The sequence below is a fragment of the Bubalus bubalis genome, chromosome 18 (assembly GCF_019923935.1).
Source record: "Bubalus bubalis isolate 160015118507 breed Murrah chromosome 18, NDDB_SH_1, whole genome shotgun sequence".
Classification (NCBI taxonomy): domain Eukaryota; kingdom Metazoa; phylum Chordata; class Mammalia; order Artiodactyla; family Bovidae; genus Bubalus; species Bubalus bubalis.
In genome coordinates, this window is record NC_059174.1 from 40,703,519 (window position 1) to 40,717,490 (window position 13,972).

The following is a 13,972-nucleotide window of genomic DNA, read 5'->3' on the forward strand; positions in this document are numbered from 1 at the left end:
GTCTGTGTGTGAATGTGGTGTGTGTGTGTACTGTGTGTGGTGTGCCTCCCACTCTAATTGCTCTGCTGTGTCTCCTCTCCTCCCCTGTGAGAGCAGGGCTCTTATCTTTTTGGTTCTCCACTTAGTCTCCGGCACCAAGTACAGTACTTGGTGGGTAGGGACTTGCTCATTCCATCAGAGACTGTGTGAATGAATCTGTGTGTTTCTGGGTGTGCAGTTGCATACATGTATGGACATTTTTGTCTCTGGCATCATTCAGGAAACTTGGTTTGGCTCTGGACACGACCTTTAGAATTGACACTATTCCACAGAGAACACGTGCTCCGACTTGCCACATTACAGGTCAAGGAAGCCAAGGTCCCAGGATGAGAATCCTGTGTCTGTCCCAGCCTCTCCAAATGCCTCCTGGGGTCCAGAGGCCCAGACTCGCTCCTCTGCCACTTGGTCCCACAGCATCCACCTAGAAGGGCAGTTCCCAGGGAGGCTCCTTGTAGTGGTTCTCCACCCAGGCTCATAGAGGGTGACGTGAGGGGGCCTTTGCCCACCTCAGGCCAACCCCAAAGGCCAATCTGCCCCAGGAACTTCTGGAAGTAAAGGTGGGACCAGTTATCAGCACTTTTTAAAGCTCCTCAAGCAGTTCCACTTCGATTTTTCAAAATGTAACGTTTACACTGTTGGCATCAGAATCATCAGGGACACCTATGGAACCACCCACTTCTGCCCCCCTCCCCTGAACCCAGGGAAATGCTGTGCCTTGGGTCCCGGGATGGGTGTTTTAAACTCCCTTGGGGGTTCTAATTCTCAGTACAGTCAGAACCGCTGCTCCAGTGAGCGTTTCAAGAGTGTGTCCCTTGGAAATCGACACACATTCCCTGAGCGTCCTTGCAGTCGGCCAGGAAAGGCAGCCCCACCCCACCAGGCGTGGAGGGAAGCCCTGCTTTCTCCCTCTGCAGCTCCTGCTGATGGATGCCCATGCATGCTCTGCACACCCTTTGCCAGATGCGCTTAATCGTTTCCAGGTGCATTTTTGAAATGCATCCTGAGTCTCATCCAGTACCTGCAGACACCTTTGCCAGCTCTCACTGCAGGGCCATCCCTCAGGCCTTACACCAACCCGTGGATCAGGATATGAGTTCCTTGTCAGGCTTTCCTGCCACAAGCCCCACAGCCCGCTCCCCCCACCCCTGCCCCTCAGCTTCAGGGGCTGCCTCTGCTGCAATTGGCACTGGACTTCTTTGTCAGCCCAGAAGTACCCCATCCACAATGCCCATCCCGCAGAGAGTTCTCTAGTCTCCAGTGAAATGTCACACAGCAGTGGCTGAAGGGAATTGGAGCCTATCATGGGCATTGACTTCAAGAACTGGGAAGTGGTGCCTTAAGCCATTTGTACCTCTGCATCAAAGGGAACTGAGTCTTCCTGTAGATCCATGTCACTGGTCTTGAGAAAGAGAGTCCCAGTTGGGTCCTCTCTTATGTGTCCCGGGGAACCTTCAGCTGCACGTAGGTGGGAAAGAGAAGTACACAGCCACCATTTGATGAGGCAGGTACAGCTTCTCCAAGGCTAGAGCACATAGTCTGGAGGTCACATGGAGTCCTTTGTCAGAACTCGGGCTGGTGGTCCTCTTATTTACAAAATCATGCATCCTCCCCCTGCCCCTAATAAGTATATTACCCCAAAATACCCTGTGCCTGGAGACTGCGAATCCGGCATCATCCGAGACTAGACATGGTAAAATGTCTCCAGAATACACCATTCACCCTTGACTTGCTGTTGCTTTAGATCACTGTTTTACAACAGAACAGAGGAAGTGGTGGGTAATGCCTGAGTTTCCTTGGAGAAATAATTGTGATTATTGACAGAGTGCTGTTGTAAACAAGGAACTCGGACAGTCCCATTCCTTCCAGAGAGCTTTTTGATTCCAAGGTCCAGAGAAGACCCTGGACTGTGTACCAATTCTTAGAATATATTTAAATTCACATTTGTTTACCCTCCTCTCTTTTCCTCTCCTACAATGCAAGCAGGTCTCGGTTGTATGTCATGGCATTTTTTGCCATAGTGGAAAGAACAATAGAAGTTGTGTGTTGGATTTAAATAAATATTTAATTCATGAAAATGATCTTATATGTTTTAAAACAGTCCTTAAAGCTATTTTTATTCTCTAGAAAGCGCTTATTATAGGTAAATTACACATTTTACTACCGGAGCATTAGGTTTGCCATTAGTACAAATTTAAGGCACTACAAAGACCAGTAGATAATGTTAATTTCAAATACAGAAACTAAATATATTTTGTGCCTTTTTATTACTCATTTTCTTTTAAGTTTTATTGACTGCTTTTTATCTTAACTATATGTCTTTACATGCTGCAATCATAATGCACTGTAATGGTATTAATATTTTATAGAATCGGTATTTATAGTTCTTTATTTAGAAACAATGAAGTAGGTCTGCAGATATCTGAGCCCGTCTGGAATGGTGCCCTCCAAATAATGATAAATTACTTGTGCAGTATGCCATTTGCTAATTATATCCATGATTTACTGCAGAGCAAGACTTAAATCATTCATTTCAGTCTTGCGTAACAGTGCCATAAAATTTTTAGGTTTAAAAATGGTTTCCATGTGTATAATTTAAACAAATTTTAGAGCTATTGTATACACAAAATATTGCAACCACCCATTTGTTACATACTTTGTCTTTTTAAACTTCTACTTTTAATGATCACTGTGGTTGAAATTATTATGCTTAATTTTCATAATCATAGCTTTTAAATCTACAGCCGTTTTCACATGTTAGATAAAGAAAAAGATAGCTAATTGTGTGTAGATAGTATGTCATTCCTGAATAGTCCCAAATGGTACAAAATCATTAAAAAAGCTTAAGAGTACGAATTATTCTTCTATTAAAAAACAGTTGTTCTCTAACTAATTATTAGTTTGAGCTGCTTTGTTTCCAAGAACAAATGTTGATCCTTCTAGCCTTGTTCAGCACACCAAAATGAGATTAACACTTTTTTTTTCTCCTTATACCAAAATCTTGCAGGTGAGAAACCCTACAAATGTCCCCACTGTGATTACGCCGGTACCCAATCAGCTTCCTTAAAATACCACCTCGAACGGCACCACCGGGAGCGGCAGAATGGAGCTGGGCCACTGTCTGGGCAGCCCCCGAGCCAAGACCACAGGGACGAGCTGTCCAACAAAGCCGCTTTGTTTATCAGGCCAGACATCCTGCGGGGCGCCTTTAAGGGGCTCCCCGGAATCGACTTCAGAGGTGGCCCGGCGTCTCAGCAGTGGACGTCAGGAGTGCTCTCATCCGGAGATCACACAGGACAGGCCAGTGGCATGTCTTCTGAGGCTCCTTCAGACACCCTGAAAGGCACTGACCTTCCTTCCAAAAGCACCCACTTCTCCGAAATCGGGAGAGCTTATCAAAGTATTGTGAACAACGGTGTGAATTTCCAAGGGTCCTTGCAGGCGTTCATGGACAGCTTTGTCCTAAGCTCCCTGAAGAAGGAGAAGGACTTGAAGGACAAAGCCCTCTCTGACCCTCCTTCCATGAAGGTCCACGGGGCGGACGGTGGTGAGGAGAAGGTGGGTGGCAAGGCGGCCCCCAGGAAGTCTGAGAAGTCTCAGTACGAGCCCCTGGACTTGTCCGTGCGGCCGGACGCTGCCTCCCTCCCGGGCTCCTCGGTGACTGTGCAAGACAGCATTGCGTGGCATGGCTGCTTGTTTTGTGCTTTCACAACGTCCTCTATGGAGCTGATGGCCCTTCATCTCCAGGCCAACCACCTGGGCAAAGCGAAACGCAAAGATAACACTATTGGGGTGACAGTCAATTGCAAAGACCAAGCCCGGGAGGCCAGTAAAGTGGCCTTGCTGCCCTCGGTACAATCAAACAAAGACATGGCGCTTTCCACCATGATGGGACCTCTAGACTCGGCTTCCGAGAAGATGGCCCAAGGACAGGTCAAAGAGACCCTGGGGGAGCAGAAGGGCGGCCCATGGCCCAGCCACATGGACCCCTCGTTCTGTAGCTTCCCATCAGACTTCTACAAGCAGTTCAGTGTTTACCCAGGCCTGCTGGGCTCGGGGGCCGCCAGCTCCTGCCCCAACAGGGAGCCCGATGGGAAGGCCCACTCCGAAGATGACGCCCCGATCCTGATCCCCGAAACCACAAATAAGAACACTACTGATGACTTCTCGGACATCGCCTCCTCGGAGGACATGGACTCCTCCAAGGGAGAAAACAACGAGGAAGAGGACATTGACACAGAGCCGGAGGTGATGAGCAAGCCGCCTACCCTGAGCAAGGACGGGGGCAGCGACAGCGGGGACGGCCTGCTGCCCACGGGCGCCCCTCAGCCTGTCCAGGGACTGGTCTCCCCTCTGCCTCAGGCGTCGGAGAAGCAGTGGCACAGCCCGGGCCTTCTTCCAGCCCAGGACCCCACGGCGGGCCTGCCCAAGCCGGAGCGGGGGCCCCAGGGCCTGGAGAAGCCGATGAACGTGCTGTCGGTCCTCAGGGCCTATAGCTCTGATGGCTTAGCAGCCTTTAACGGACTTGCAAGTAGCACAGCAAATTCTGGATGTATCAAGAGGCCAGACTTGTGTGGTAAGTTTTAGAATCCTCTTCCTTTAGTTCATTTCCCAAAAACATCAGTGCTGATTTGTGTATTTTTTTAAAATGGGGTAAATTTATCCATGAGCAGATTTTGAACTACACATAAAATACCCCCAACTATGCTGTATACGCAATGTAGACAATCATGAGAGTCAAATTCATTTAGAGAGTGTTGGACCTCGTACTTTCGTGTTTCAAATTGCATTATTGTGATCTGAAATGCCTGTACTGAAGGCATGGAGAAGGGGGCGGGGTCTCACAGCATGAACTACTCCTCTGTTTTTTAATCCATAACTTGAGGGGGACAGGAAAAACTTAAAAAAGAAAAGAAAAAGAGACCTGGTAACTTGCAAACTTTTCAGTCTTTTCAACTTATGCATAAGATGCCTAAAGACAATTCCTTACTGCTTTGCTAAGCCAAATCTGCTTTCTGAAACTTTTCTTTATAATGACTTAGAGGATACTAAAATCATATCACACTAACCACAATGTAGAAATAAAGTGACCCGCTCTCCAAATAGGGAGATGGTTGTGGGGTGTTTGTGATTCATCTTCAGACATATCAAATGGCAGTTACTGTGACTTTGGCCTTCTATTATTGCCTTCTGTCTGTCTGTCTCTTCACCCGTCTGTCTGTTGTTCTAACAAGAAGTGTACATTATGAAGTCCCTGGTTAGCAGTGTTGTGATCCTGTCTGTCTTGGATTTATGCCTGCCTGATCTTGTTAGCAAATTGGCAATTCTTTACTTCCTTAAAGAATATGTTTACTCCAAAGTAATTCCAGATCTTAAAAAGTAATGCTAGATTTGAAGCCTAGAACTGCATCAAATGAATGTCGGTGTGGGCAGGGAGGATCAAAGTCATTCTCTTGGCACCCAGATATTCTTATTTGAAAGTCTTTCTCCAAACTGAAGCTCAGTGTGTTATTTCCAGGCCCAAATTTCCCCACTAGAGACAAATGACCATGGTATCGTCCCATCTGTAGCCCATGAATGCATTTCTGTGACTTTACTTGTTCAAAAACGGAAAGAAAGTAGGAAGGGAGGGAGGAGCAAGGAAAGAAGGACAAGAGGGAGGAAGCAAGGAAGGGAAGAAGGAAGGGAGGGAGGGAGCAAAGATCCTATTTAACTTCTGAATCCTGACATTCCTTTTAGCACAGAGCGGGATTCAGCAAGCTGGATTCAGTTCATAATTTAAATTGATATATTTCTTTTTCTCTCTCCTTCCCTAATTCACTAAGAACTGGATCAAGCAGTCAGAAATATTTTTTGAATTGTCAAAAATCACTAAATGGATTTCTGACAGCTCAAAAAAATATTGACAGTTCCTTATGCTGAATGATTCATAAGGCCCCATTAACCAGCACCCCCAGATCTATTTTTAGTCACATACAATTCATTACTTTTGAAGCTGTTAAAAACAATATTTAAAGGAAGGAGAAAAGGGTTTCATGTCAGTCCAATTTTTTTTTTTTCTTTTCTTCCAGGGGAGCGATGTTTGTCTTTTTTTTTTTTTTTTATTATTGTTGTTGTTTTAAGTTTGTGATTGGAGTGCTTTCTTTTTCATTGTTGTTTGGGGATTTTTTTTTTAAGTCTATTTTCAGTTCTTTCAAATACCTACGTAGGACCATAGTTCCTGCCAGGAATCCATGCATCAGAAAAGATCAAAACCTGGCATGTTTATAAGCTCATTATTATTGAAATGAGCTCATATTACCCCTATTAATTTTCCCATCGTCCTATCAATGCCGAAGGAAGGCTGCCTGCCTTTGAGGAAGCATGCCCGCTCCTGGCCTTTTGCATCAGGCAAGGGTGGAGGGGAAGCGGTGTCAGGGAGCCCTTTCCTCTGAGCTGAAGCTCTCAGGCCCTTCTCCTCCTCCCCAGATAGCAGCTCACCACACTCCCCTGACATTTCTAGGGTACAAGCAAAAGCTTTGCTTAGTCAGCCTTTCAGCCACTGGGTGACAGCCTGAGATGTAAGTTGCAGCCCCTGTCCTGAAAGGGGAGTGAAGACCCTCAGCCCAGCCAGGCTCCAGGGTACCTGGTTGCTTCCCAGCAGGGTATCCAGGTCCCACTACTCCACCTTGAACTCATGGTAAGATGCCAAAAGTAACTCCAGCCAAAAAATGCCGATTTTTAGAGAGCACAAGTTCTGCATTTCATTTACCCTCATTTCTTCTGCATCTTCTTGCTTAGTTTGGGAGCAGGCAAGAAAGGCCCCTCCCTGGCCTCTGTATTTGCTGGGGTAGGGGGATGTCTCAACTCTGTCCAGTTCTCATTCCCCTCTCCCACGCTGGCCTACCATAATCAAAATCCTCTTCTTGATTTCTTACTGGCTGTTGTGACATGGGAGGGCCAGGCATATTCATCCTTCCTAAAAACTGATATCTGGGAGGAAAACTTAAACTCACTGAGCTACAGAGGGGGCATTTGGGGGCATTTTTCTTCCTGCCTAGTCTACTGTCTTCTTAGCATTGCAAAAAGCACAAATGATAGTTGAAAACCTCAAACTCCCGTTGGCTTGACTTTGCCAAGGTGGATATGATATTGGCACAAGGAATCAAATATTCCTAATGTTTATTCCCTCCTCTCTGCTCCACTCAGAATAGATATGGGTTTTCAAACAGGCCCACCAGCTTGATAGCTGGTTTCCTCAAGAAGCTGGGCTTTGCATAACCAAGAGTTATTCTGATAGTTCTTATCTCAAGAGAGTTCGGCATTTGATTTTGCCTGGTTGCTGCTGCTAAGTTGCTTCAGTCGTGTCCGACTCTGTGCGACCCCATGGACTGCAGCCTACCAGGCTTCGCCGTCCATGGGATTCTCCAGGCAAGAACACTGGAGTGGGTTACCATTTCCTTCTCCAATGCATGAAAGTGGAAAGTCAAAGTGAAGTCGCTCAGTCGTGTCCAACTCTTAGCGACCCCATGGACTGCAGCCTACCAGGCTCCTCCATCCATGGGATTTTCCAGGCAATAGTACTGGAGTGGGGTGCCATTGCCTTCTCCTTTGCCTGGTTAGTAAACCCAAATCTCCACTTTGATGCCCCTAGAAACAGGCTTGTCGGAGGAGCTAATGCCCATCTGTATCTATTCTCATGGGTGTAAAATTGTTGGGAGAAGCATCAGGAAAGATCTTGTTCAAGTCATGTAGAGCCCCCTCTGCACCAGAGCTCAGTGGCTCTGCTGACACAGGCTGGTGAGTGGAGAAGGGGCCTTTAACCCTCAGTTTGTGGGTGATCCTCACGTTGTAGGCTCTACTTCTGGATTCCCAATTCTGCACGCCTGCTTTCTAACTTTTAGAGCTCTGGTCCTACATTCCTTCGTGTCATAGGCCTGGGGTCTTGGCCTGTGTGTGCTGTCTACTCCTAGGCAATGCAGAGGTGAGAGACAAGCAGGAGAAAGGCCATCCCAGCCAGCTGGGTAGGGAGGCATGCAGCATTTGCCAACCGAGAGCTTGAGCGTGAATTTCTAAAGATCAGAGACGTGTTACAGATGGCCCTAAGAAGGTGACTGAGCCATCTTAGATTAAACTGAAGGGCATGCGTTGTTGGCTTCTAGAGTGAGTCAGGTCCCACTCTGGGCCTGATCACATTACAAGAAATCCTGCTCCAATCAAAGTCCCCGTTTCCAGGCTCCAGGCATGGCCCACCTTTCTTCATTCTGTAGAAGAGCATAATGTACAAGGACACTCCCATGCTGTGGGAGAACTTGGATGTGCCCTTGGTTTTGTTGGAATGGATTTGACCTTGGTCTTGTAATGGGACAGGATCCATGTGATTATCTAATAAGAGGGGCCAGGGCAGACCAGGGCAGCATTCATATCCACTGAAAAGACAAGGCAGACAGCTCCTTTGTCCAGCCTGAGAAATCTGATGAACTGTTGGATCAGCCAGTAGCTTGGATATCTGAGAGTGCTCTGTTGGGCCCCAGACCACACAGAGGTGGGTCTGCACAACACCTGTGGGACTGGCTGCATGGCCCACAGAACTTGCTTCACTCCAGAGTTTGTGAATTTGAAGAGCAACCACTACTTTTATTTTTGAACCCTAGATGGATGACTGGGAACCATGATGTGTTGAGCAGAGTTTGCTCTATGTTCTTTGGTGAGCCCAAAAGTAGGGTTGATGGTGAAGAACTAAAGTCAAATTAAGGGAAAGGGAGTGAGCAGGGTAGAACCCTCTTACTCTTGGAGTTACCAACCCTCAGGGAAGCCCAGCTGAGTGAGGAGAATCTAGCAGCTTGTCTGTGGTGGGCCTGAGGTTCTTGTACAGTGGCTCCCAGACCAAGTGACCCACTGAGCCTGGGAGGAAGCAAGTGAGAAGGCAGGGTCTTTAACAGCAATTGATTCAGTATTCCCAATTAGGGGGCTACTGGCTTCCCTGACTCAAATTATGTCTGAGACCAAGAGTTCTCTCATGGCAATGAGAGAATGAGGAGCCCCACTTCCTGGAAAAAAAAAAAAACCAGACAGGTTTCAAAAAGCTCTGTGCCTCATGTATTCTAAAATGTCTGATGACATGATAGGAGCTCAACTCTTTTTGAAATGTGACTTCTGTCCTCCAAAAACTTTGTTGATTTCTCAGCGTAGGCAGTCTGAAAATATTCACCGTTTTACCAGCTATACAGTGTAGAGCAGGGGTAGGCAACTACTTTCCTAGGTTAGCGAGTGAACCCATTAGGCTTGCAGGCTCTGTGGTCTCTGCTGGGCAGCACAGAGCAGCCAGCAAGCAATAAGGAAACAAATGGGCATGCCTGCATTCCAATAAGCTTCATTTACTGACACAGGCAGTGGGCTAGAATTGGCCCAGGGGTCCTAGTTTGTCTGCCCCTGCTCAAGTATAAAGAAGGTTGCATTGCTGTGGTCATCCCTAGAAAAGATATGTGAAAACCGTCCTCTGCAACCCCACCGGCCTGTGAGATGATGCGGGCAGGACTCAGGTCAGCAGCTGCAACATTCCATCTGTTGCTGTTTAATGCCAGAGATGCAGGAGATTTTCTGAGAGTGAGAGGGGACTTGTAGACCTACATGGCCTGGAGTAGCTTTTTCTGGAAGGTCACATCTCTGTCTGTGTGTAAAAGACTTGTAGGAGAACACCCTCCTCCATGACTCATGGCGGGTCCAGGGCCGCCACCATCACAGCCAAAGCAGGCAGACAAGAAAGACACAGGAGCTCTTTGATGGACAGAAGCGTAAGGATAAAAAGAGATGATGGAGGTAGAAGAGCTTGGATAAATGGAGCTGATATTTTCTAGAAGAGATGATGTCCACATTAGGCTATCACAAGTAGGTGATGTCACTGCCCAAACATCTTTGGGTTGCAATTGTCCCTTTTAGCACTGAGCAGGTACAAATCTTACATTCCATCAAGGTTATGGAGACACATTTTATTTCCTCATGTCTGCCATGCCAAGTCACTGATGGCTATTTCTTGGTATGTGGGAATGTTAGCTTGGAAGGCAGTTCTGGCAATTTAGTGGTGACATCCCATCACTGTGGTCACACCCTTCCAGTTTCTACCCAATTCGCCTCCTGATAGAAAGCTGGTGCTTCAGAGTAGGAAGTGTCTTACCACCTCAGGCTTTGGCCAAGAAATGGCAAATGTCTGTGGTTAGTCAGGGGTTTCCAAGCGAGCTGTGGCTGGTGTGTGTGCCACTGTGAACACTGCATATGTATGTATGAAGGCACCCAAGCACAGGATCCTGGTGCATAGCCTATGATAGGTGGTACGTTTTTTGGTCTTGCGGATAATTCTAAGTTTTAAGGTGTGGCCCTGAAGCCAACAGGTTCTAATGGAGAATGAAAATTAGTTAAATGGCACAGAAAGAGAACCACCAAATTGAAATCTACCAAGTGTATAGGTGCCCAGGTTCAGCCAACACATGGGAGGGCAGTGAGCCTAGGAGGCCCAGGGAATCTCTGCCATAGGGTCTTGTCTCTAGAGCTGCCATGCTTTATTTAAAGGCAAATGAGCAATTATCCTCCTCTTCTCTTCTTCCTGAGCTGACTCTTACTATCAGCTTACAGACACTGTGGATAAAGCACAACTTTTGCACTCCCTTTCTTTGCCCAATTTTATCATTTCCAGGTTGGCTGTTGACCCCCATTGTCCAGCCTGCCCCCAGTCATAGTACATGTCCAGGGCCTGATGTTAGACTTCAGTAGGGAGGACCAGTTGGCTTGTCCTGAAGTCCAGGGGCAGATCCTTTCAGTTAATGCAAATCACCGCCCCATCCTGCCTGCTCTGCCCCTGCGCTGGCTGCAGAGCCTTTCCCTTTGTCTCTGGTGGGACAAAGCACAGGTGCTATCCCCTTGGGTCTCCCACAGAAACCAGCGCCCAGGACAGGCTCTCCCCTGGCCCCATCCAGAGCCTCACCAGGCGCGGCCTCTTTGGATGACAGCCCTCTCCAAACTCTTTCGGCATTCTACTCCTCCTCCCTTTCCTTCTGTTTAAATTAAATGGGAATGCCACTGACGTGATGTCGTTTGCACTGCAGGATGACAGAACTGTTGTGTGAATACCATTGTATTTGCCAAATGGTCCACTCGTCATTTCAGAACAAACAAATGGATGGTGTCTGTAAGTCGGCAAACACTGGTGACATTTAGCCTTGTTTATGTTCTTTTCCTTTTGCTGCATATTTTTGGCTCCAAAAGCTACTGTCTGAATCAACAGTGCCTCCGAAGCAGAAGTCTGGTAGCTTTCATTTTGGTTGCCGTATCCATGTTCTCTTTGGATCGCATGATACCTGTTGCCCAGGATCAAGCCTGGGCTGGGAGAAGAGACCAACCAAACTCTTTGGTTCAAAACATACATGCCTGTATACAGTAATTTTTCCTCCCCAATGATGACTTCAAATTGGGAGAGAGGAGGAGAATGCCGAGTGAAGAGAGTGTTGTCAGAATGGACATCCACATCCCTGGGGAAATGCAAGTTCTCCAGGCAGGCCCAGCCACCGCCATATGCAATAGGAACAGAGTGACCCTATGTGTTTCTTGAGTGCTTTTAGGGACCCTGGGCTTAATCTTTGGGGTCTGCCTTCTGAGGCTGCTGAATCAAAGTGGTGGTTGGCATGGACAGCCATCTAGCTACAGACATCTTAGCTGCTGAAGGAATCAGGTTCTTTCTTCTTTTTATTCAGATGTTATGTGCCAAGCCCAGGTTTAAAATAAGTAGTAATTATCTCCTATTACTTAGCTCTGATCAACAGCACCTCTGCATCTAATTGCCAACCTGCTCTAATCACATAGACTATTCTTGCTTTAGCCAGAGATGGAAGGACCAAATTTTATAAATATTGCTTTATTGTCATCATTTCATTAAACAATTAGGGAGTGTGGCCCTGCCCTTGCTTTCAAATGCCTCTAGCCCACATGGTTTCTGGATTGTTTAATGAATCTGCACATTTTCTTGCAGGTAAGTGACACCCCCTGTTCTAGTCGGTCTAGCTGGATTTGCCCTTGTCTGTTCGTGCTCCTCGGTGGCTATCTGCAGCTTGTTAATCGTGTAAAGTCAAGAGAAGAATGTATACACATATGTGTGTTGAATAAATAATTACTATTGGCATAGGTATGTGTATACACATGGCACACCAACCTACAGTATATATAGCAAAGAATCAGGGAGACTAAAAATACTGCCCCATATGTTCCACTATTAGCAAAGGATGGTGAAGGCTTAGTAACTTGAGCAAGAGAGAAAATTCCCTCAGAGTCATGAATTCTGCAGAACAAACATGGGTGGATTGGAGTCCCTTCACCTGTGGAAACCCTGTTGGGGGGGCTTCCGCTCAGCACAGCTTCTAGAAGCGGGCCCTGTGATGGTCTCGTTGGCATTACTGCTTGTGTCCGATTGTCCTGTATTTTGTAACACTTTAGAAGAATACAGAAAAGTGCAGTAATTCTCTTTCTCCATAGTATTTAAGCAGTAATATTGCTAGTTTAATATTGTGTCAGGTCGTCACGTTAACCAGGAACAGATGATGGTAAAATACCAGTGAACAGCACCTCAACATCCACTCCTTAAAAACGGTGATTGAAGCAAAATGTGTAAACTTGTACTGGGTTATCGTGTGCTTTGGAATAGAGTATTGTTGAAGTAATTAGAAGATATATGAAGGTGTTCCTGGTAATGAAGGCATGTAAGTTATAATAATTGTAGCTTTCTGAATAAGTGTCAAACTATATCTCTAAGTGTGCTGTATGCTGAGTTACAAGTTAGGTCATTTATGAATGGAATGTAAAACAATACTAAAAATGCTTCAATAACTTATCTTGGTATTGCTAATAAAAAAAGCTGTGAAACATTAGTGCAGTTTTGAGTCATTATGTTAATTCACTCCGCAACACCCTCCACCCTTGACATCCCTCTGTCTGTTGGAAGCCTCAACAGGACATTCAGGGAAGCTAGAGGTGCTGTCCCATGGGCTGTTCGCTGGGTCACCTGCCATGTTTTCCACCCATCTTTAGGAGGCTCCAAGAGTTACAGCTCCTAAACATACAAATGTCAAGGCACCTCCCCACTGGGTGGGGTGACCGTGGTGGGTTTGGGGAGAGCATCTGTGTGCACAAGTGTCTCTCGGGTGGGTGATTAGACCCCACGACAGCTCACAGGCCCCGTGTCCCTCATCCCCCGGGTGGAGGACGACACACACCTGGCCTTGGTCCAGCAAACTTTACCATTTTCTTTTCGTCCTGTGAAGCATAGTTTTACATGGAGAGGCCCTTGGAATTGCTGGAGTGTGCAACTTCATCCACTGCGATATTTTGGTTGTGCCCTTGTCTGTTGTAACTGGCTTCTGCCAGCTCCGCCCCCACCCCCATCACAGCAGGAGGCACATAGCAAGGATTTCACTTTTCTTTTGTGATCGCTTAGGTTTTTTTTTTTTCGTCCATGAGCTGGACTTCAGGCACTTGCCACTTCAACAGTGTTACCAAGCTTCTCTAATTGGGCGTGTTTTGTAAACTTCTAAATTCCACGCACATGCTGCTGCCTGGCTAACTGGTCCTGGGGGTGGGGGAGGTATTATCATTGTTTGACAGAATCCCAAGCCCCAAGCATGGTCCCCCCCTTCTCCAGATAAATGAAGTGTCCTGTGTACAAGGGAACGGAAGCCCAGAAGTGTCCACTGGAACATGCCTGGCCCATCAGTAGGTCAACCTTGTCACCTTGACTGCTGAAAATATTTCCTTCAGTAGGTCTCATGGAAATTGTTCAAGTAACCCCGAAGACCATAGAGTACAGGATTAGGTTGAATCTTATTGGAGATAAGAAGTGAAAGTGAGAGATTCTGAGAATAGGATACTGTTCCATGAAGCTGAGAACATGCATTGTGGGTTCTGATGGAAACCTTGA

The 13,972-nt window shown here is 46.7% G+C and overlaps 1 protein-coding gene across 13 annotated transcripts in view; it reads left to right on the forward strand.

The window, feature by feature from the left end:
• The window catches only part of ZNF536 (zinc finger protein 536), a 449,091-nt gene that overhangs the window by 294,376 nt on the left and 140,743 nt on the right, over positions 1–13,972 (forward strand). For 10 of the 13 annotated variants that reach the window (XM_044932153.2, XM_006056392.4, XM_044932152.2 and 7 more), the window contains one exon: positions 3,044–4,612. In XM_044932153.2, coding sequence (XP_044788088.2) covers positions 3,044–4,612 — 1,569 coding nt within the window. Of the gene's footprint in view, positions 1–3,043; positions 4,613–11,114; positions 12,927–13,972 lie in introns of those variants that run through there. The other 3 variants (XM_025268999.3, XM_044932158.2, XM_025268998.3) reach the window with 3 other exon arrangements.